The sequence below is a fragment of the Rhipicephalus microplus genome, chromosome 2 (genome assembly GCF_043290135.1).
Source record: "Rhipicephalus microplus isolate Deutch F79 chromosome 2, USDA_Rmic, whole genome shotgun sequence".
Lineage (NCBI taxonomy): Eukaryota > Metazoa > Arthropoda > Arachnida > Ixodida > Ixodidae > Rhipicephalus > Rhipicephalus microplus.
This window is the reverse complement of record NC_134701.1, coordinates 234781233-234806277: the sequence shown is the minus strand read 5'-3', so window position 1 is coordinate 234806277 and position 25045 is coordinate 234781233. Positions and strand designations below refer to the sequence as shown.

At 44.7% G+C, this 25045-nt stretch overlaps 1 protein-coding gene across 1 annotated transcript; it reads left to right on the top strand.

Annotated features, from left to right (window-relative positions):
• The first annotated feature begins 425 nt into the window (after nt 1-425).
• Nucleotides 426-21456, top strand: LOC119169517 (ABC transporter A family member 1). The gene is made up of 13 exons (XM_075885858.1): nt 426-744; nt 3256-3687; nt 4513-4604; nt 5441-5590; nt 6473-6905; nt 7428-7703; nt 8654-8832; nt 10858-10983; nt 12151-12268; nt 13889-14037; nt 14901-15050; nt 18402-18612; nt 21134-21456. Exons 1-13 carry the CDS (start codon nt 426-428, stop codon nt 21454-21456), a joined length of 2958 nt encoding a protein of 985 aa, XP_075741973.1.
• The last annotated feature ends 3589 nt before the right edge of the window (nt 21457-25045 follow it).

Genomic DNA, 25045 nt, shown 5'->3' with positions numbered 1-25045 from the left:
ACTTCTAAGAATAAGCACACATGAATTCCTTCAACCTTGATCGAAGTTTGGTCCCCTTGGCGGAGCGTGAAACCTGCTCCGTCGCACTTAGCATTTTAGCACCATAGCTTTTAAACAAAATGGCGAACCAAACTCTTTGTCCCCTCTTTTCTTCGACTGTGAAGCTCCAACCCCACTAGCCCCGATGACCTGTACTGGTTAACATGCTCGAGTGCTGACCCGGCAGGTCATGGGATGGAATCCCAACCATGGAAGCTGAAGTTTAGATGGAGGCCAGAATGCTAGAGGCCGGCGTCCTTAGATTTTGGTGCATCTTGAAGGACCCCAGGTGGCCCAATCTGAAGTACGGCGAATCTCTTAATCATATCGTGGTTTCGGGACGTAAAACCCTCAACAATTGTCGAATTATTTCCAACCACGATTCAATGCTTCAGCTGATGGCCTTCATCGAGAACTCTCTGGCCGTGGTCTGGCGACGGCTGTACCTGCAGACTGTCAGGCGCCGCGCCATCTTGTTGGCGGTCGAGCTGGGCTTCGTCATCGTCATCTTCGCGGTCATACTCAAGTACGACCACGTTGACCCCAGCACAGTGAAGAAACTGGACAAGCGCCAGGCTGTGCCCTTGGCTCCCGACGACCCTTACTTCGGTGAGGACGGCAGCGCGATTACAGCACGCGAATGGCAATTCGTGTATGGACCCGACACCAACTACACCCGAAAAATTGTCGACGGTGTTGTCAAAGGTGAGTGCCAGGCGCGCGACAAATTACGATCAATCATACCGTAAACTGGGAAGCCGAGAATGAGTTTCGCGAAAAGCGAGGGTTCAGATCACGTATTTCTTGCACTTTATTTAGCCAAGTGATCAACATGCTCAAATTATTTCGCAATGAAAAAATCCGCACCCACTGCACGAGGACGACAAGGAAATTTGCAACGACCAGTACAGATTAACAACTGACCTTTAATTCGTAAGACAGCACATTTATACATTGTCGACAAGCGCGTCATAAGCACTGCGCATGATTGCAATGACACCAAAAGATCTTTTACCTTAAGTGATAAAACCATTAGCAAAACCAATACACTATAAGATATTTTTTACCAAGTTGAATATTACAGCAAAACTGTATATGACTAAGATAAATGAAAAACCGCTCTGCAGCGGTGTCACGAGTAGTCCCCATTGGCTGCGCTATTAGTTACCTTGTATCTAAGCACGCGCGTGATTTGCTGCGTTGTGTGTGACGTCCTCGATACCGCCGCAGCCATGGCGCCGAGCATGCACGCATGAATTTCTATGGGGAGCTTCCCCATGAATAAGTCGTGGACAACTCTAGAAGAACGCCGATCGCGAAAAGTGCTCGCATTCACCGGGCCGATGGTGCAGTCCAGGCACAAAGTCAGACCCGGGAGGCCGAGTGCTGGCCGCATCTGCGTGCCGATGGCAGCCTTCCAAGCGGCGCTAAATCACGAACGGGAATGCAAGCGCCGGTGGCGGGTGGAACGTGTAAATTACGTCACCGAGTTAGCTCGGGATGTCAAACGCTTGCAACAACGCCGCGCCGATCAAGTGACTTTGCGGGCACAACGGCGTCAACGTGATGACTGCGGGAGCGCGTTCGCAGGGGCGAACGCCCGCTTTCGGTGGCAGTTTCTCCAACGTCAGTTCGGCTTCGGCTGCGACACCTGTGACCACTTGAAGTTCGAGAACAACCACTGTATTGCGAAACGCCTTTAACCACTCATTACACTTCTCCATGGCCGTGACAATGCGAGGCACAGACTGCGACATGTGAAATAAACTTTGTGGTAATACCAAGCCAAACGTATCTCAAACATGCTTAAGAGGCACGGACATGTAACCAATAGTTGTGAAAGGTTTTAGAGAAGCGTCGGGTTGAACCCGCTGCTTAAGACCTGGGCCGCACGTTTCGGCTTTCGCTGGTACGGAGTGCTTGGGCACTTGTAATTTTCTTCAGATGACGACTTAAGAATTATGCCTGAGGCTTTTGTAACTTGTCAGCGCATTCGAAAACCCCCTCGTAATGCAATTAACATTGTGTTACGCTTGGTGGTTCCTTTGTTCGAAAGCACCCTAATACATATGTTGATTCGCTATTTAACCGACACGAAGCCTGCATACGGTTAGTTTGCTACGGTATGTCAGGCACCGGCGTAGCTCAGTGGTAAAGTTGTGGCATGGCCACTGTTACTGCGCTGCCACGCAGAGGGCCCGAATTAGATTATCATTCTGTCCTGGGTATTTTATGTTATTTAGTTAGGTTTTTTTCTTTTGCGCAATAGTGGCTACGAACACCAATGCCGGTGGCGGCGAAGAGTCATGGCGGCAAAATTAGCCTCTGTCGTAATCGCTGTAAAAATACCTATAAAATACTTGTGAATTCAACGATAATCACGTTCTCACTTCTCGCTAATTTTCATTGTTTATATTATTGCTGTTGCTATAAAAGTTTTCCCATTGAGATAATTCCCGTAATTTTGCCTTAATCTTGCGCTCATCAAGAATCATAGAATGGATCAGTTTAAGTACATGCCGGTAATAGCCACGAACTTTTGGACAGCTTTTAGAGCACGCTCCCGGGGACAATACTGCCTTTTAAATTGATTGTAGGTGCCGTAGAGAACCTATGAGTGTGTTAGGAAGGGGGCTGAATTAAAGACGGCTGGATGAGTTGAGGTAACGCTTCGCCCGAATTTTCCAGTTGTAAAACCTAGATTGTGACCATGACAAGCGAAAGCGGCTGTTGGCGTTGGCGTCAGCACGAGTGATGCAAAATAACCATTATGCCATGACGCCACCATACGCCGTCATTATGAAGTCATAGGTCACCATATTTAGCGGCATCATCGTGACGCCATGATTACGTCAATATTACGTCACGTAACATGACGTCGCATGATGAAGGCTTGACGACACTGAGTCATAGACACACCGATCCCTCAGGCCGTGTAAAATCACATTGGGCGCAGAATGCTTTCGGGAGGGACTCGATGCAATCGACTGCGAAAGAAAAGGAGAAACAATGGCTGCTTGAATTTTTAAATGAATGCTGCTGAAGCAGTCGTGCTGCTATTCGTAGTCTGCTGTGCCCCCACCCCCCCCTGCTTTCACTAAATCTGTAATCCACGGAAAAAAGCAGTTAGCCAAAGGTGTGGCACATGTTCAGGGATTTGAAACTGCGGTGACAACAACATCACTTCTCTTTTCTCTCCCTCTCTCTATGCGCAAGGGTATTCACGCCGAAGCTACGCGCACAACAGTAATGAGTTTCCCGAAAGGTCTGCCGGCAAAGACATCGTTCGCTCGTGGCGGCGCACAGGCCGGCGCACCGCCGCGGGTACATCTAAATCGGCTCCCGCCTCCGAGGCCGTCAGCGATGTGCACGATGTTCCCGAGTCGTGCCTGCAAGCCATGGTCAACAGACACTGGACTGGCTCGGGCGGCTACAGCCCCGCTAGAGCACCGGACTACGATATCGCGTGTGTGCAGTTCTGGAAATCTGAGCAAGAGGGGATGAATGGGAGCCTGTCCTACAGTCTCGTCTATTACATGCCACCCGAGGAGCTACCGCCAGAAGCATCGCCGCTGGATGTGGCTTCTTACTTGGCCAGTTACACTTCACAGGGCCCAGTGGTCAACGACACTCGGCGACAATTCTTAGGTGAACAAGTTTTCCTAACAAAAATTAGTTATAGAACTTTACATAATGAGAATTCAGCAATATGATAGGTGTAAAAAAAGTGTTTGGTTGTTTCATGGCTAAAGAGCTCACGCCTAAAGGAACCCTGCAATGGAAAGCGTGTAGCAGTAAATGCCAATAATTTTAAAAAGAATAATGAAAATGGGCAGGTGATAACTTACGTCATTAGCTTTCAACATTCAAAACTAAAGCAGATGACGGCAAGAAACATTGGTTCTCACATTTTACTCTCCTGCTGACGTTAAAGGACGGTTCCAAACATTGCGCACGTCCTATAGAGACACACTGGAAATCTCGCCTCATGGTAGCCTTCACACTGGCCTCACCACCACTCTTTTTGACGGCGTGGCTATGATGGCTACGACGATCGACGCGCGTCGGCTATCAGACGCTTTGTTGTTTAATGCACACAGTGCGTCCGGAAGACCTTACATGCTTCGAGTTCTTGTGACAGATCGATGCCCGGTATGTTTTGCTGTATGATGACACACTATTTCTAATTGAAAGCGCATGACTGAGCCCCACGCAATGCGAGTATGATTTTGAAGGCCCGGACGAAACGCCTCCACCCAATGCTTACCGGCGAACGATTGGTCGGTAACTGTTCATAATATTTCTCTTGACAGCTTTGTGCTGACATGGGTATTTCGTGTTCTGCAAATGCCGGCGTGGCCAATGTCGCCCGTTGGCGCAAAGGCAAAACGCGCGAGAGTATAGAAAGATTATCTTTCGCATCAGTCTTGCAGCACGTCTTGAGGCCGATTGGCATTTCTTCTTATTCTGCAGACCTGGTTTTGGCTACACAGACCACGATTGACGAGGCGCACATGACCTTACACGGCGAGACGAGAAGGGATGCCTACGAGCCACCGGTAGCGGTGAGTGCTTTGGTGGGTTACCGATGCGGGTGCCGATGTCAGTGAAGCGTATACGTCCGACTTGCCTTGCCCCAACACGTCGCCCGGACGTGTTGAGTTACTAGGACGACTGAAGTTCGATGCTGTGTTCTAAGCTGCCAGTGTATACCGCATTATTCTGTCCAAGCACAAAATGCCACCCATATTATTTCATGGAAGCAAAGCCAGAGGCTCAGATCAAGATCAGTGCTCTGATTTCGGAGCGCATAATCAGTAAAATTATCACAGACGATGATATAGAAATGCCAAAAAAAACTATGCTCTATTAGGAGTTTTCGTTCCTCGAGTGGAATGTTATGGGCAGCATTTGTTGTGGTGATGTATTTTTTTTTGCAAGTAAATACTGTTCCAAGAAGCTTTACTAACTTCCTGCAAAGCAGTCGGTTTGTCGGAAACCCTCTAGCTGCAATCATGAGAGCTGGTGAAAGTGCATTTCAACAATATTTCGCGAAGGTATCGAATACGTACTTTTCATGGCATGATTTCCAACCTGATCAGATCAATTATTGTAAAGTCACAGCAGTCAAGCTCGACGAGTAACAGTCCCGTTGGGCGTTCGCGATCTGATGAGGCGATATGTGTCCAACACAGCTCTTGTGTGCGTGGGTTCTGCGCATAGCGATAGCTATTCTTTTCCTACCACCATCAGTCATACCATGCTGAGCGCGCTTAATCTTGCCCGAACTGTTTACCCAGCGTTACGCTAATAGGTTACGGTAACAAGATTCACAGTTTTTTAAGTGCAAAGCCAGCGTGGATACTGTCATTGTAAGGAATGTCTATCCGATTGTTCTCAGGTCACCTACCGTTCAATGCCCATGAAGCCGCCTTTTCTGGATGTACCGCGCTATCGGAACGGGTTCTTTTTCGCGCTGTCTCTAGCATTCTGCCTGCCACTGGTGTGGAGGATCAGCGAGATGACCAACGAGATGGAGTTGGGTCTCAAGGTAATTATGTCATTTGAGTGAAATAAGCCTTTAACATTCACGGTTGACGTTCTTCATAACAGAGGCGTCAAACTCAGCTTAGCTAGTAAGCCGCAGTCACAAAATTTAGTCTTGCATGGGCCCAGACAGCGAAGGGCTGGGGAGGTATTGGAGGGGGGGGGGAATATAACGTGCCAGCTAAAATTTGCATTTAAAAGAGAACTTTTGTCAGATCTTATATATGGGTCAACAATGAAGGGGGCTTGTCGTAGTGGCGCCGTTGGGGAGCAGTTTTTCGTAGTTTGGTGTAGTTTTGGCCAAGTGGCGTAAATTTGGCGTAGGGGATTTCGTAGTGGCCTTTAGACACATCGGAATGACCTGTCGAGCTTAAAACCATTCGATGAAAATCCCATCCATCGGCATTGTCCGCAGTGATCTCTTTTGGTGCGGAGAGCTGTATATTACGAATTTAAAGTTTATCAATTACTGTCATATGCAGGCCGCGCAATGTCAGTGGGCCATGAGCTTGAAAACCCTGCCATATGCCGTAAAACAGCATTCGAACGAATACCCTAAGCTTCAGTATCAGTGGTGTGAACTGTTGGGAATGTCAAGAGTAGTCGCTTTGCACGTGAGATCCTCGATACAGACTGGAAACTAAAGCTCTCCAGCACAAATACATATGCTCTACTTTCTGTGACGCAAACAAGTGAGATCATTACAATACTTCCGCAAGAGCACCGTCGTACGCCAAGAAATGTGGAACTGTTCTGCCAAGCCTCACTGTGAAACTTCAATAAGTTCTATAACCACGGAATATGCAAGCCTATATTACGATCTCAGGCAGATGTACGTCGACAGTCCAGTCTTTTTCTCTTGTAACTCTCCTTCTTGCGCGAACAGGAGCACCAGATGCTCATGGGCCTGACGTCGACACAATTTTGGACTGGCCACTTTCTTTCTGCGTTCGTGGTGGCCGTCCTGGAGGGCATCTGCACACTACTCGTCATCTACTTCAGCGTCGAAGACTTCCCTCCACCGGCTGGTTTGAACCCGAAGCAGCCGAGATATGCCTGGCTCGTCTTCCAGGCCGGGAACACCGACGACGACTCGCAAGAGGCCACGGACAAGCCGGCTCGATACAAGGCTGTCAGCCTGGATTTCTTGGACGTGCCTTACGTCCAGCACGTGGACGTGACGCTGCTTCTGATCAACTTCCTGATTTTCCACGTGTCCCACACCACACTCGCGGTGCTCGTCGCGTGCGTGGTTCCCGTCGGTGCGTCTACAACATTCGTCAGCCAGCGTTTGCGCATGCACGTCGTATATTTGAGCGGTGACTTGGTGTTCCTCGCTTCCAGAAAACAAGTCACTCTGGTACTCGGAAGTGTCACTTTCAGAACCGTAGCCAGAATGTTTTTCCAGTTCGAGTGGGGGGAGGGCCGCAATAATATATACTTTATGTTCCTATTAAACACACATATACAAAATTGAAATACTTTGGCGGGAAAGAACTTCAAGCCCCTTTCCTCTGGGTACGCGAGTGGTAACTGTAAATGATCGCCATTTGGTAACTCACTAGGTTCATTGTCAGCGCTATGGAGCATTAGCAGGAATAAGCGCTCGCTCATATAGCAAGCTTGCAAGAGATGGAAATCAGAGTTTACAGTTGACGCCCATGCAGCCAGAGCATAAAGGCAATGGAAGTGCTGCGGAAGTACCCAAAACGTATAACCTTTAAGCTACAACGGGGCTGTAAAGAATAATATTGTTAGTTGAATACTTTGGTAACCTTGAAGGCTTTTCAAAAAGTGATGTGAAAGGCTGTAGCGCTCTGCATTAACACATGCAATTCCAGCAACCATGGCAAACTTCCTCGCCAGAAACTGCATTACTTGTGTGTTTCTCCAAATGGAACACCGCCCACTTGCAGGCCGATGGGCGATGCTGTTGGGATTTGGAGTGTACTTCATCTTGCCCATCTGCGACGCCGACAACTTCAGCTTTCTATCGGAAGTGCCGCTGAGTGACTACCTGGTGGAAGACCGGCTTAGCAAGCTGCGAAAATGCGTCTACCCAAACTATGCCACGTCTACCGTGATGAAGATAATCTGCATCTTTGCCGACTTCGAATGTAAGTATGGACAACCAGCACGCGCGTCAACTCAGAGAAATGAATAAGCTTTAAGGAAGTGGTAACACATTATTCGTTAGTATTGCGCAACCTTACAAAACCAACAGACAATGAAGGTAATCGAGCTGTAGGTGACGAAAACTAACATGCTGCAGTTAGGAGCTGAATTTACGACCATAGGCGTGCGCAGGATTGCTTTCACGGGGGCTGAAGGTTGCTTGCAGCGCCCCCCTTTCTATTAAGTCAATGTATGAGGCTGACTTTGCACCCCCCCCCCCCTCATTAGTCTCAGCATTCTTTTTATTATGCCATTGTGTGGAGCTGTCCTTGTGCCTCCCACCCCTTCTTAGGTGGCTATAGGGGCAGCCGCCCTTTATCTCCATTCCAACCCCATGCGGACGTCCATGCCTATAACTTTCTGACTGAACCTACGACCTACAACCATTGATAAGTCGAGCATCGGACGCATTATCCGCAGTTGTAGGTTGGGTCCGTACCTGCTGTTAAAATGTTTTTTATCTATTTTAATAACGTTTTCAGTTATCATAATAATTGTAAGACAGTAAAAACATGCGAGCGTTGTACCTGTACTTTCTTTATTGAGGTTATGTTCAGGTCGTGGGAAGTTCTGTATGACAAAAGAAATGAACCCTCGCTGATTCCCGCCTCTTTCATTGCCAGCGTAACTGTGCCATGACATCTCTTGTTCGAAATTGCTGCCTCACTGTAGCCATACAAGCTACATAAGTTTGTCCTCATTTCTATAGTTGGACGATGTACAAACAGGACAGATATTTGGCACAAGTCCCGTCTTTTCTTGACCTCGCTACTTTGTGCCGTCATTAAGTTTTAGACCAAGCTATAAATAGCCAAAGAAGACTTTTCATAAAGTCATTCGTGCCGGTGAAACGTAATAATCATCATGATCATCGTCATAACTACGAGCGCAGTGGATGCTGGCTGGAACGTGGTGGACAAGTTCGCGCTGGGCTGCGACAGCGTTACCATACTGGAGGTGTGGGCAGTGATGGGGCTCGTGATCCTGGGGTCTGTTGTACTCATTTGGTACCTGTCGCACGTGCTACCTTGGACCAATGCCTCGCCTGATAGACTGTACTTCCCACTGCTGGTTAGTACGTCTTTTCAAGCGTCTTTTCAAACGTAATGCTTATGGCTGTGTACGCAGTCGTATACACAAAAATAGACAAGCCTGTGTAGCTACCCATATACAGCATACAGACGATTGGTATTAGTTACGTAATAGCTACTCATGAGTCTTTTGCAAAGTGCCTGTTACACGGGGACTGTAAGTACATTACTCAACATTATTCAGTGGCTACAATATTTAACCAGGAAGTAAATCAGCTTGTCATCCCTGTGAGCTTTGGAAGTCGTCAGTTGACACCACGCGAGATCTTCCCCAGCTCTACGAAAAAGAACAAAGAACTGTTGATTACATGGGAAATGTTTATTCAAGAATCCCCACTGCAATGAATGCTTCTGTTGCGCTATTTTTGCAGAGCTGGGATCTACGAAAGAGCAGCTTCACCGAAGCCATGGGTGGCGCTGAGGCAGATTCATTTTTGTAAACATTTTCTTGTGTGCATCTCAACTTGTGTGTGAAAAATCTTGAGATATTGCGTCAAATGTCGGTTCGCAGGTACATACTTGAATAAAAACCAGAAAAAAAAACATGGGGGCTCCCCTTTTTGAGGAATAGGTATAACACGATCGTGAAACGCGTATTCACCGAGATAGTTGTGCATTTACTTTGCATTGTTTCGCCAAAAGGGCGAAAGAATGTAAGGTACAGCATCACACTGCAGTTTCATGCGAAGAACGGCAAGCAGCTCAAAACTTGCAGCGCGCACCTCATGCGGAAAGCGCGCGCGGAATGAGCACACACAGCACGACCGCGGACAAACAACTGTCTATGCTCAACACTTGAAGCACGCTGCTCAAACAGAAAGAAAGACGCTCGAAACGAACGCACAAGCATACACATAATGAGTGCGAGCAACTGTCACAGTTATTACTTCATCGTACTTGATCAAAGTGCTGCTTTCGTAAACGCGGCCATGGCAGCGAGCGAAGTCAACGAGTCCAAATTACTTAACCCGACGGCATGTTAAATACTTGGTGCAGTGTGTCCATTTTTATTTGTTGCCTTTTGAGGTAATAATAATAATAATAATAATAATAATAATAATAATAATAATAATAATAATAATAATAATAATAATAATAATAATAATAATAATAATAATAATAATAATAATAATAATAATAATAATAATAATAATAATAATATTAATAATAATAATAATAATAATAATAATAATAAAAATAATAATAATAATAATAATAACATAATAATAGATAAACCACTTATAAATATTCTGTGAGCAATATATAAATTTTACTGCTGAATGGGATACACTACAGCGTTTGAACGCTCCGGGGTTTTGTATTTTCTATTATAACTGGTAGGACAGCGTACAGCCTGGTTCAACATAGCTGAAAAAAATAAAAAATTGAGGCACTGCTGCATGTTACGAGTAAGATCTCCCCAGAAATTAACTGTATCTGCTTTTATTTCAGAAGTGAAATGGGTGAGCTAGGCTTCACTGCAGTTTCGTGACGTTCTCACTCAACAGTTTTACTTTCGCTTAAATGTGCCGAACTTAAACTATTCTTAGAAAGGGCATCTCGTGTCACGTGTACAACAAGTACTATATAAGAGAGATTGTTTGCAGACGGCAATATAGAGGTTTGTAAAAAAAAAACACACAACCGGATTTGTTTTAAAAGTGGGTTTACACCAGACATTATTCAATGTTCTAATACGTTAATGCAGAAACGAATTAAAAAAAAATTTTTCAATGAAAATACAGTTCTCGTGCTTACCCCGAAGTTGTAGTTTAGAAATTCTGGCTATGAGAATAACATTGCAGCATAGGATGTTATGCACAACACACATATTAATCTTGTATTGGTGCGGCCTAGTGAACCTCTAATAAAGCAATAAACTACAGCGCTTATCAAATGAGTGAATATCTGTGCATATTTAAGTGCTATTATATATACATCAGACTAAACGACATGTAACTGTAAGCTGGTGACCATGATATTATGTTTTTCCGCCCTTCTTCAGCCAAGTTACTGGTGCCCTCGCCCATACGTCATTAGCTTGGAGACAAAAGGGGAACCGCTAAACGCTGATCGCTTCGAAGCACTGCCCCAAACACCAGCTGTGGTGGAGTGCAAGAATTTGGTCAAGGTACGAGCTTCAAGAAATATAGTCATTTTATTGACTTGTTATTTCAAACTTCACTACGACAGTACAATGACCACCAATGCCCTGCATGGAAAATGCCAGCACGCCTAGAGTTTTTTAATTGTCGTTTATTGGTTATGAAGTGTGTTTTCTGGTTGACCATGTTTCCTGCTGAATAAAACGTGAATCGCGTGGTGGTATAAGTTAGCAGAAAGCCGTATGTATTATTTGGGCAAGATATAATAGTAGCACTGCCATAGGGAGGTGGGTGGGGTTGGGGGATTTAAGTTTTCTTCTTCCTCGAAATTTAGCGGTTTTGTATGCGTGCATATACACACACGCATACATACACCCCAGCGACCATGAAGTATGGCTTTAACACTCCGCCCCGTCTTTTACATCTATGAAAAATAGTTGTGGATACGCTACTGAATGGTACCATTCGGGATAAAGACAACTTATTTTTGTTTTGTGGACATTTGCGACAGAGAAGATAAAAAAAATGGTGTTCATGAAATTTTGGCGTGCCTTCACGGTGTGCTGCAATTACGGCTTTGTTGACCCGTATGTTGCAGCGCATGCTCTGCCCACACTGGTGCAGCCAGCGTTGCCGTGGTCATAGAACGACACACGTGAAGCCGTTTTAGGGCACCTTAAATCATGAGTGTTCTTGCAGTGTAAAATAATGATTACAGAACATTATACTTCTCGTACCACGCAAGCTTGAGCACGTGTAACACTCGTATACTTTGTTGTAGCTACCAACGTTTCGTCCCTCGCTTGAAATCATGAGCTCTCTCCGTGCGAAATGTAGAAAAGACTGTTTCGCCCAGCCCCACTCGTTAGACCTGTTAAATGCGTTTGTAACGTCGGATGCCGTAACCCTAATGTGTTTGAGCTGTAGGTGAAAATATCAGAATCGCAATTTCGACAGCGAATGCGCGGCAGTGATAGCACACGAAACTGCTACCATATGAAGCATAAGTGAACATCTTCACTGCATGTATAGTATACCACATTATTACTGCTAGTACAGCTCAACCAGGAACATTTCGGCTCAAAAAAGAATGTAGTAAAGTACCAAACATAGCAGCTGCGCACAAAAAAACATACAAACAAGCTAAAGGTGATGCCTAATTTTCTCGTTTACTGCGCCTGCATCATCTGCAGAATTTCGGTAGCTTGACTGCCCTGGACGGAGTCAATCTGTCGGTACACAAGAACCTTGTGACTGTCTTGCTGGGGCACAATGGAGCCGGAAAGACTACGCTCATGAACATACTAACAGGTAACCGTATAAGTCATGCTACAAGTGTCCTTTGTTTGTCCATTGTGCGAAGGGATACATAGTGACTGGATTTACTGCATAAAATTTCGACGCACTCTACTGAAGTAAGCATCTTGTACTTGTAGCAGCACAACTTACGTCAGCAAACTTGGGTTTACTGGTCTACATTCTTTTGAAGGGATATCTTTTCAACAACATTTTTGACCAGGCTTGTTGGTCTTTAATGACGCTACTGTTACTGCTAAAACGTCATGTGTAAAAAAAAAAAAAACGCTGATTTTTAAGCTACGGCAATCGTTGAGAAACATGCGAATAATACAGTTTTAATAGTGCTTATCCCCCTAAAGAGTTCTTGTTCTGTTGGGACGCAAACTGTCATGCACGCATTTATTAACGTTGCGCGACATAAACTATTACTTGTTACTATTTTCAAAGAGAAATTGAGACCTGTACTCACGCATGTGGAATTCTGTACGTTTTATACGTATACGTGTGTGGTCCATCGAAAAAAAAATTCAATTGTAGTCGATGCCTGTCTTCGTCTGTCTCTTCTCTTATTCGTTGATGTGTTAAAGTGCGTTTTAAGCTATTATCTGTTCGACGCTTGCAAATGGCTTGCATACAGTTTGTGATGCATACGGTAGGTTGACCTTCCGAAGCTGGGCTTATGAAAATGTGTACAAGCACAACTACAGATATTTGAAAGAGAGGGTGATTGCTCATACCTAATGACCACCTTTGTTGGGTGAACACCATACATTTACGTGATTTTTACGGTTTTTACGTGCAGTTGTCCACGGCTCTTAGAAGCCGTACAACTGTTGACGCGCAAACCAGTAATTACTAACGTTCGATGAACCAAGGAAATTGTCCACAATCTTTGCGTGCAGTCTTTTCAGTTGGTAAACTTGTTTAACGTGTCTTTTGAAAAAAAAAAAACATTCGTATAGTGGAAGCATTTGTGGTTGAAACTTTATATAACGTAACCATCTCTGCGTTAGACATAAGTAAGAAACGTTGAGATCGCTACAAAAATAAGTAAGCGAGATGTAGATTAGACTGGCACGAAACATCAATTTACGACATCATGAAAGCTCATGCAGGAGTGCTTCTCGCTGCGTCATTTCATAGCAAATGAGATGAGGATTTTAAAGGAAACTCTCTAGGTCCCTCATGCCAAAATAAGAGGAGAGGAAGACGAAAGCCATTGTTTTTTTTCTCCCACTCAATTCGTCCTCCTCCACCACACTCCGAAAGCTTTTGTTGCGAAAGCTGCACTTGCCGTATTCTCACCGTTTCGATTTGACTGGTGGATCGCCGTGCCATATAGCATGACGTCAGAAAAGGAGCCAGTGAAGCAGTGTTGCAACCACGTTTCCAAATAAAGGTCACCCTTCTGTGTGCTTTTTTTAAGTGGGGCAGATGGGAATTGGGCGGGGAAGATGAGAATAAGAAGTATGGAGGTATAACGTGACAACCGGAGGTGGGCACTGACTGATTTTCACGTTGCGTGAAACATCTAAGGCTTTCGTCTTGATAAATGTCTTTTTTTTTTCGCATCGCTGCTCGTGTCTCGAGGGGTACGCTACGCAAGTCCTCGGTTATTTATTTCTACTGCAGGACTGGTACAACCGAGCGGTGGTACAGCAACAGTGGCTGGCTGGGACATCAACACATCGGCTGCACGACGAGAAGTTGGCTTTTGTCCCCAAAAAGATATCTTTTTCGACGACTTGACTGTCGAAGAGCACTTGCAGTACTTCGCGGTTGTGAGTGGCACTCAATTTTGCGAGCCACTGCGCGTAATAATATTGGTCACTGGATTATCAAAGAACGTTTTGAGGCTGTTCTTTGAACTCTATGGTTGTCTATTTCAACTATTTCGTTTAAGATCTATAGTCATCCTCTTTTAGTGCCCCATATCGAAGAAAAGTTGCTGTTTGAGCTATAGAGAGAACGAAGGAGTCGCAATGATAGTAAGCGGAAATACGAGATGAGGTACAAAGGATAACAAACTCATGCAGCGACGATATTGCCGAAATGCAGTGGCATGATCGTTGGGCGCTCAGAGGACGTCTAGAGCAGTATTTTGGTTTGGAATACTCGGTTCATTGTCAGATTTGCAAGGACGTGGCTCCGGAAATACACAGGGACAAAATAGAAACTCAGTAGACAATACGGTAATTTCTATTGTCTCTCTTCAAACCTGTGTTTTTGTACTACCCCTTTCTAAGAATTTCAATAGCGTCTAGGTCACACTGATTCATACAAGCACACACTACAATTCACTCGCGCAAATTTAGCGCGATACTGATCAAATCTTACAAATTACGCCCATGCAATTTTTGCGGTTTCATTGCCATACCTGTGTCTAACAGTGCACTGGCTCCATTATCTTTTGCGATTTTTAAACTTTATTATCTTATCTGATACATATAAAGAAGGCAGATAGGAAGCACTTATAGAAAGTAATTCACCGAAGCATTTATCTTCTACAGAGTTTTCTTTGTTTCACCAGCTAAAATGTTCACTTTGCACGTATACACCTACAGCAGAGCTGAACCAATGTTCTCCTGAAATGCCAACTAGGACACCAATAAATGTTCAATAAATGTTTTCGTATCTACTGCAGCTAAGAGGTGTGGATGATCCTGGCAAACGGGTGGAGACGCTACTCGAAACTCTGCGGCTGACAGACAAGGCCTCGCAATATCCTTCGGAACTGTCCGGAGGCCAAAGACGGAAGTTGAGCGTTGCTGTGGCAATTGTGTCGTCACCACAGGTATTGGGTTAATTAAGGTATTTGGTGTTTCATTGTCTATTTTGCTTACGTGCCGTGCACCAACGACACGCTTCCTTCACGGCGGTTCATGGCATTGATAAACGTGCGCACCATAGCGCATGCAGCTGCTAACGCTCATGCTGCCACGTGGGGGTTGCTGTGCGCTCAGCTACTATACAATCATTAGTGTTAGAGGGTCCCTGCAACACTTGTTTGAACATGAGGAGAAAACGCTGCTGATCGGTAGTCGAGACAGCCGAGAACACGCGAGACCAATGTACAGTGCGGTGCAGGGCTTGAAATTTCTAATTCACAGTCAGCCCAAAACCCCCCCATTTTTTATGACAATGATGTCGTGTACCCAAATTACTGCGCAGTGATTCCAGTTTGAGCAACGCCTCGTTTATTTCTTTCAATGTCAGTGCAAATGTGCGCTCCTCAACAGATGCCGTCAGTTCACTAGGTAGTGGTCGTGGTGCGATGCCGCATGTAGGGTAGAGCTGCTTGGTAAGACGTGCGTCCGAGCTCTTTCCCAAAGAAATGTCGTTTCCCTCTTCATTATCATACGTCAGTCATAATTTTTCGTTCATTCTCCTTTTTAGTCGTTTTGTCGTTCGAACCAACGCCGTCGCCACCTCACAGCGCTCTTAAAGTCCGTGCATGCAGCAGCGTCGCAGTGACGCTTCTCCATTGGTTGCCCGCACAGCACGACAAACGGCGACACGCTATCCCAAAACACCGAATATTTTTCAGAGCCAGCGTGAGCGCCAACATTGTGAACACGAGCGATTCCAGGCGCCGACCCACTGATCTGCACTCAACTGAACAAAAAAGCACAGCATATCCACGAAGTGAATGAACACGAGTGAGGCGTAGCGTCCGTCAGCTAGTCCGTGCTTCCGCCCGTCCATTCGTTCTTGCTTCCGTCCGTCCGCCCGACCATCCGTGCGTCCATCCATGCGTCCGTCCGTCTGTTCATGTGTCCATCTGTCCGTACGTCCATCTCCTAGTCTGTACGTTCGTACGTGCGTTCATCTAGTGAACGCTCCAAGTACCGCCAGCTCGCATCTCACATACCCTGTGGCACATACCCGCTCCGCGCGTCCACCCATCCGTCCATCCGTCTGCTACTCTGTCTGTCCGTCCGTCCATGCGTCCGTCCATGTGTACATCTAGTGAACACTCCAAATACCACCATCTGTCATCTCGCATACCAGTGGCTAAGTGCGATAACGACGGATGATGGACAGAACTCCGCCTTAAGGAGTTTCACCCCTAAAAATTACTTGTCATGATTTCCGTCTTCAGGTACTGTATGATAATTTCTATTCCCTATGACCGCAAAGCACATGTGAAATATAGGTGATGGGCGAGTGCAAGAAAGAGCTAGAGGAGAGGGTGGTGAACGGCAGGATCGGGCGCATCTGGCTGGCATTTAATAAATAGAGGGGGCGCTGATTTGAGCATGATGAGCTCCGTAGTCACAATAGTCACTATGAGATGGCGATACGTGCTCACGCATGTGCACACGACCACGCTGAAAGCTGCAGGTTAGAAGAAAAAAAATGAAAGATGCTCGAGGTAGTAAGGTGTGTGGACAAAGGGACACGATTTTTTGGCCTTCTGTTCATATCTGTACCTGAGTACCTTTCAGTGCGCTCTTTGGCACGAATGGAGGGTGATATATATATATATATATATATATATATATATATATATATATATATATATATATATATATATATATATATATATATAAGCTTGACGGATGCGACGAACTTCTGTAACTTCTCTCGTACTTCGCAGACCTTCAAAATTTTTGCGCCGTATAATTTGTGAAGTGTCATGCGCTATTAGACAATTCCATTATAAAGTTGAAGTGTGGCAGGGCCTCTTCGATATGCAGCTTTCGCGGCCGAACGCTTTGATTGTTTGCAAGCGCAACGACAGAGAGATCTACAATCATGGTGCGCAAGCGTGCCTGTCACGTATTTTTGTATTTCGATGCAAAACTGCAGTGAGCAGATGGAAAGTAACAGACCGCTGCCACGAAACCGTCTTCCATTATAAGGAGGTCAAAGCTGAGGAAGGGGGTGGAGGGGAGTTTGAATAAAACGTTAGCTTTCGTGCAAGAACAAATTTCGTCATATCTGCTACGTGGGTCAGCTTTGAAAGGGATTCACCGTCAGGTTTAGAGAAACATAACGATATTGACATGAGCCGGGCAAGTAGTGCGTAGGCAGGATAACTGCTGGTCATTGAGGATAACTGACTTGATATCAAGAGCAGGCCAAACACGTGAGGGGGAGACGAAATCAAGTTGGCAGATGAGATTAAGAAGTTTGCAGGTATAACGTGTCAGGAGAAAACGCAGGACCGTGTTGATAGAACGAACATGGAAGCGGCCTTCGCCTTGCGTGTAGTCGGACTGGTGCTTATGGTGATCGATATCGATATAGGCGTCCTCAGGGTACTTCTCAGGCGGGTTGAGGGTATAAGGTATGTTCGCCTCCCTCGGATTGTCGGCTAAAAGAGCACCACGCTTTACAACAAAATATATGAAATAAGAAAAGGACAATGAAGCTGTGACGTACTTCTGACAACGGAAGTAAAGATTGGAAGTATAAATGAGTTTTTGAATGCAACCTCAGGTGCCTTCGGCCGCCTCCTATTGTGAAGAAACTGCGCAGTCATAACTCGGTAAACATATGGTGCAAACTTCGGGCCCTTTCCTCCCCATGACTCACTCGTGTTCAGATGATCTCAAGCATTGCAGAAATATGGACGCCGATTCTGACGTAGGGCTTTTGTTCTACTGTCATGTTTCAACATATGGTGATAGGGTTGCCTCACGAAAAGGGTGCGCTAGAACAGCCACGTTTGTGCAGCTCATGAACACTCAAGCATAATAATGCCGTTGCTTGGCTCAGCTATGCCGAAATAAACGTAGCAGGAGCTACGGATGGATGAACTAGTGAGTGAGCTCACGCAAGTCAAATAAGCGCCAGCTCACTCCAGGAACTTCCAGGCCTTCCCCGGCGTTCCAGCATGCGCCGTGGGACGTGACTGCTGCTAGAGCATTCTTAAGCGCAGCTTTCGATAAGTCACGGGAAACTGCTCAATCTCGGCCAGTGTAGCTTACGCTTCAAAAGGGATGAAGATAGGCAGTCATGTACGGGTCAGGTCGCGTCTTTGAATACGCGGCTGTAAACGGCACCACCGTATAAAAGTTGAGAAGATATGGTTACTCTTATTGAAACAGCTTTCGGACACGTTAGGTACTAGCTAGGCAACAAACTCCACAGTGACCAAATTCAGCCGCTTGATGACCTATTCTTTTTTTTTGTCAAGTTGCTCATTCTCGACGAGCCCACATCAGCCATGGATCCTGAGACGAGGCGATCCTTCTGGAAGCTAATCGGGCGCTTCCGGGGACATAAGACTGTGCTCATCTCCACGCACGACATGGAGGAGGCGGATGCACTTGGCGACAGGATTGTCATCATGCACAGCGGAAAGGTCATCTGCAGCGGTTCGACCAACTTTCTCAAGATTGCCTGTGGTGAGTTCGTACCTATGGGAACAATATTCAGTTGCTAAAACATTTATGTACTTTACTTCACGACAATTATTTGACGCTTCTTGAGCACAAGTTGTTGTTTACTGTTTATATAGAGTGTTCAAGATATCCTTGTGATACAGAACGGCGTTTCTGGTGTCTTGGACAATTATTTAAAACGCAAGAAGATATAAATTAAGCAAACATTGTTACAAGAATATGGGTCCGAGCTCAAGCTTCATTGAAAGGAGGTGTGTAGAACTTAGTCGCTGTTATTTTTGATAAATTATTAGGAAGTAAACGTGAGTGGCATTATTACAAGTGTAAGCTAATGCTAGAGAATATTATTGTTCCGGATCCTGCACATACGGATATAATAGCGCGTAAGCTCCCAATTTTCAAAAGCGGTAATAAAAATTCCCCGCATAACTACCGACCCATATCACTAACATGCCTTTGCTGTAAGTTACTTGAACACATTATCGCCTCCCATATTTACGCTCATCTTGAACATAATTCCTTCTTTTTTCCTCAGCAACACGGTTTCAGAAAAGGACTGTCACGTGACACGCAGCTGCTAGAATTCACAACTGACTTGCACTCTAACATGGACGCTAATCTTCAAACGGATTGTATTTTTTTAGATTTTGCCAAAGCATTTGACTGTGTGGCACACTCGCGTTTATTCTCGAAATTATCAGCTCTCTGTCTGGATTCTTTAACATTATCATGGCTTCGTAACTTTCTTTCTTTCCGTCAGCAGTTTACTTCAGCTAACAGTTTTACCTCATCTCTCTGTGACGTAACATCAGGTGTGCCCCAGGGCAGTGTCCTTGGTCCTTTACTGTTCCTAATATACATTAACGATTTACCCACAGGCATATCTTCTAACCTGCGTCTTTTCGCTGACGACTGCATCATTTACCGCTCAATTAAATCCACCGAAGATCACCTCGTACTTCAAAATGATCTCATATTAATTGCAAAGTGGTGTGACAAATGGCAGATGAGTCTTAACTCTACTAAATGCAAGGTTATCACTTTCAGCCGCATGCGCATCAATTCTGATTTTTCATACCTCATAGATAGCACATTAGTATCCCAGGCATCATCGTATAAATATTTAGGCGTCCATCTCAAGCACAATCTTTCATGGGACATGCATATTAACACCATTACTGCCAAGGCATCCAGGTCACTTGGATACCTGCGCCGGAACTTGTGGAACTCACCAAGCAGTCTAAGACAACTCACCTATGAAACCATCGTTCGTCCGCAATTAGAATATGCTTCACCAGTGTGGTCTCCTCATCAAATCTACCTGACTAACAAGCTTGAGTCTGTACAAAACAGAGCCGCTCGTTTCATTACTTCCAACTACAGCCCACATTCCAGCATAACGCAGATCAAACATGACATACCGCTTGTGCCATTAATTGTACACGTCGTTCCATTTCTCTTTTATCTTTATTCCATAAATATCGCTATAGCATCAGGCCATCTCCCTTACCACTGGAAGCGCCTTCACGCATATCACGCCGCTTGCATAATCAATATAGCATTAAACGCATAAGTGGACGAACTAACACTTTCAATTCATCAGCACTTCCCCGAGCCATTGTTCTATGGAATGATCTTCCCGACAATATTGCATCTATCAGTAACCATCAAGCATTTCTTGACCAATTGCGTAAGCATTTCTTGAAATAGTATCATGTCGTCACCATTACTTTTTATTTCGCGAATTCTTCCGCCATTCTTTCCTTTGCGAGTGTGTGTGATTGGCGAAAAATTGTTTCTTGGAATAAGAAATGCTGTTCCTCTGTTTGAAAATGCCTTGCACTGTACATATGTATGCACTGTATCTTTTTTTTCAATTTTGTTTCCCAGTATTTATTAATGCATTTATCTCTGATATTTTTTGTTTCGTACTTGCTCCCCTTACTCAATGCCCTATCGGGCCCTGTAAGGTATCATGAATAAATAAATAAAAGATGCATAATGTAGAAAGGCTTGCTGGAGATTTGTGGCACGCGGGGATACGGTGACAAATTTCAGAAGTGGGTTGAAATGCTAAAATCTGAATTTGCCAAAATGTGGCCAAATAATCTCACTGACGTGTTTAAAACAAGCAATAAACATTAGAGCCTACCTAATCGCGAAACAAACAAACAAAAATGATAGTTGATCTCTTTGCAGAAATCCGTCACAGCACGAAGGTGATGTAGGCGCAGATTTTGCTGTACTTTAACTAATACTAAAAGCATAAGAGCAGAAAACGCATGAAAGCTTAGCCATTTTCAATTTTTTGAAGCATCATCTTGTTTCCCTATTTTTTCTGCTACCTCTGTCCATACACAAATTGCGTTCGTGCAGTGACAATTGGTGGGAAGTCTCCACTTGTGTCGTGTATCTCATAATTTGTGACTCATCTTTTTTTTTTCATTGTGAAATGAGTTCCTTTTAACAATAGCGATTAGCCACCATTTTTTTTAAGCCATCGACCCCTTGCCACGCGTCGCAGGAGTTGGTTACAAGCTTAACGTTGGCAAGGCTCCACAAGGATTCTATATCGACAGCATCATGCAGCTTGTGCGTCAGACGGCGCCTCTCGCAATAGTGGAGGACGAACGAATCAATGACGTCACCATCGCCCTGCACACGTTCAGCTGCGTCGGATTCGAGAACATGTTCCGGCATTTGGAGCACGCCGCCAAGAGGCTGGGAATCACGGGCGTCGGTGTAACCGTCTCCACCATGACGGACGCCTATTTGAAGTCAGTGGGACGCGCTTGCCACCTCTCTCTGCTAAATGACTGTTTCGTATTTGTAGTGAACAGTGTTTAGAGGAAAAATATGGAGTTACGCTGTTATACTAGTACTTTACTGTGGGAGGGTATGTTCCTCTCATAAGCCACTCGAGTCAGCAAAGTAAAGTTTATTCAACCAGCATACGGAAACATTATAGAGCCCCTTACACACTGAAAGAATTGAAATTGCTACAGTGTAATTCAAACTCTAGGCGCGATTTCACCCAGACTTCCATAAAATACTGTATGTGTAGATAAAGTGTTTAATGATTCAGCGCACTTCGGACTACATTATGACAGAGCAGAAAGGTGTCCCGGTTGAACTGCACGGAACATGCACAGTGTGTTTAGAAGAAATAGAAAATGATTGAGAGTATGGTGTACTCTACTACGGAGAGCGCTAGGCTGGGTGTTTTTAAATATGGTCCATGATTTAGAGTACGACTCACTCGGCAATGGCAGAAACAGGAGACACCGTGAAAAAACTTGTGTGTTTAGAAAAAAAGCATTTAACGATTTAGAACACTTCGTATTCTACCATGGGAGAGCACTAAGCCATTTCATATCACCAAACAACACAGGAGAGAGCTGTGATGTTATGAAAAAGTGTTGAACGATTTGTGTGTTTAGAAAAAAATCACAGCATATCCGTGGCGTGCATGATGATGAGTGGGACGAATCGTCCATCTGTCCATCCGTTCTTGCTTCCATCCACCCGTGCGTCCATCTGTGCGACCGTCCACGCGTCCATCTGCCCATCCATGCGTCCGTCCGTGCATCCGTCCGCACGTCCGTCCATCCATGCGTCCGCCCGTCCATCCATCTATGCGTCCATCTGTGCATCTGTCTGTCTATCCGTCCATCCATCCGACGTCCATCTAGTGAACACTCCAAGTGCCGCCATCTCGCATCTTTCATCATACATTCAGCATATAAAAGTACCACCATCGAGCGGGCATTCCAAGGACTAAACGAGAAGTGGCACTCTCGCACTTTCTTACGGCCTGAGCTTTGTGTATACTTCCCACCTTTCACCGCCTCTAGTTCATGGCTATATACTAATTCACTATATTCATGTCACTGTGGCCCAACCCTCGCTAAACCTAGTTAAAACCAAGGAGGTTGGGCCCAGCGAGCTTAACGTGGCAACCGTTTTCGGCCAGATAGTGCTCAAACTGCGTCCTTCTGATACTAGTTTTTTTGGTATGCATGAAATTCAAGGCAAACTTTATTGGAGATTCGGTCACCGATGCGCGTCTCTGTAAGTTATTTTATCAGAAACAACTATCTTTTTATTTATGATTAACATGCGTGGATTTCCTCCTCAATTGAAAAGGGTGCTGGCGGGCTCTGGAAATGGCTACCTACTACTACTACGACTACTTCTACTAATAATACTAAATACATCGCTGACGCACGACCCACGGCTTAGGGAGCTTCGCTCCCAAAACGTGGTTTACGATTTGGAGTACTACGTACTTTACTATGGGCGAGTATGAAGCCGTCCCGTGTGGCTCATACTAGTTTTTGTCAAAACTACATAGAGCTGAAATCAGGCAAAGCCGGACTAGTAGGGCGTTTTCAGCCCTATAGTTATGCTAGCATACACTACTTTGAGCTTGCACCAGTTTGTTTTCAGGTTTTTTTCAAAATGTAAAAAGACAGAAATTATACCCTTCGCAGCATGGGTCACTACGCGTAAAGTCTTTTAGGTGTGCTTAGTATCCTTTCAGCTAACGGCACCAAACTGAATGTTTGAAGCTCACCTCTTTAAAGGGTCATGAATCGTCCCTCGAGCTTGAAGAGAAAATCTATTCTGCGGATAGCAGACACTGCTGTGAACACCTTAGCTAGAGCTTTAGGTGAGAAGCATAAATGTGTCCCTCCACCTGAGGTTGCCTTATGTGTTTTAAAGAAGGCTTCAAATTTACATTTCGCGAGACATTACGCCAGCGAATTCTAACCTTATTTTAACCAAGTGAAAACATACTATATCATGCACTGTGAATGTTTCCCTGCTAATTATACAGATTTTATTCACTGTTTATTGCAGAATAAGCAATGACTATGCAGCGGAACAGAAGCGCCTGCAAAAAGAGCAACAAGAGATCGGGACCAGTAAGTGTACACTTGATTTCGAACAACAAAGTGGCTAAATTATTCGGTGACACTCTTATCACCAGTTACACCCACTCTGTGGCACTGCCTCCCCAATGCATATCCGCAGCAGAGTGGAGCATCTCTCTTTTGTGTGGAGCAGTAAAACGCCTGTTCTAAAGAAAAAAAGAGCACTATTTAGAAGAAGAATGCTTTACTTTTCAATGAAATTGCCTACAAACATTTCTGCGAAAAAATCCGGATCCGTAGCCGACATGGCTAGTTACGGATCCGTTATAGACAAGGCATTTTGTTTATTTAGCGAGTAAATACTTTACTCAGAGCATTAAATCACGGACTGCAAAATGATAAGCAGACGTTTAGGGAAAAAACAGTAATAATGCGACATGTACATATATTTCTGCAATGTTAGCATGGCAACTGGTAACTCTCAGATAGACAGTTTCCTGAGTGACTGAATAATATTTGGCGGACGTTTAATTAGGGCAGGAATATTGTTCTAAATTTTAGCAGAAACAAAAAGTATTGAAATGGAAATTGATATGAAAAAAAAACACCCATGTAGTTGAAGTTGATATATATTTCTCCGGCCATGGGTAAAGAATAACAATAAAAAACTTAGCTATCCATTTAACTAAAAAACGATCACGTGACTAATGACATTACGACAAACTAGTAGTGGAGTACACCTTCGTGTGGCGATAAAAGTGAATTTACCATTTCCGCGATTATGATTCGTGAGGCAAGCGTGATAAACAGTGTCCGGTTCGATGTACTGTCGTGTTGCCCAGCTTATGGTTTTGAGCTCTCAAGAACTAAAATGACCAAAACTGGTTGGTGTGTCGCATTGAAGTAAACACCCCATAATTGTTTCTTTTTAATTTCTTCCTCTTGGTTTTGACTAATCAATATTCTAGGTAAGCCGCGAACACCAACGTCTCCGAAAGGTGACGCTATCGTGGCGGGGACACCTGCCAAGCCGACTTCTCCAGCCGAGCTACCGATCGGGGGTAAGCAGTGCCATGAACCTTTCTTGATTTTCCAGCATACCCTGACGACACACATTTTGCTACAATCAAAAACATTGGGACTATCAAAAAATGCCATTTTTTTCCGCAATATACAGCAGTCACTCGCATTGAGCTGCTATACATTCTCAAAAACTTGGTGCAGATGACTGAGGCGCAAAAAACATTTCTTGAAACAGGAGGAGCAGAAGAGAAGAAAGAACAGCGCTGTTCTTTCTTCTCTTCTGCTCCTCTTGTTTCAAGACATGTTTTTCTGTGCCTCAATCATCTGCACCAAGTATGCACCAACTTGACCAAAAACCAGTCCTTTTGAAATACCTTTCTCCAGAACGATTGTTCTGAATTGTTTCAGTTGAAATATGAACGCATAAGAAATGAATATAGTGGAAACTCATCCTACTTTTCCCGAGGGATTTCTATTGGGACATAATGAAACCTACTACACTTAGTCATAGTCGGTCACGTGGTCATACGAATGAT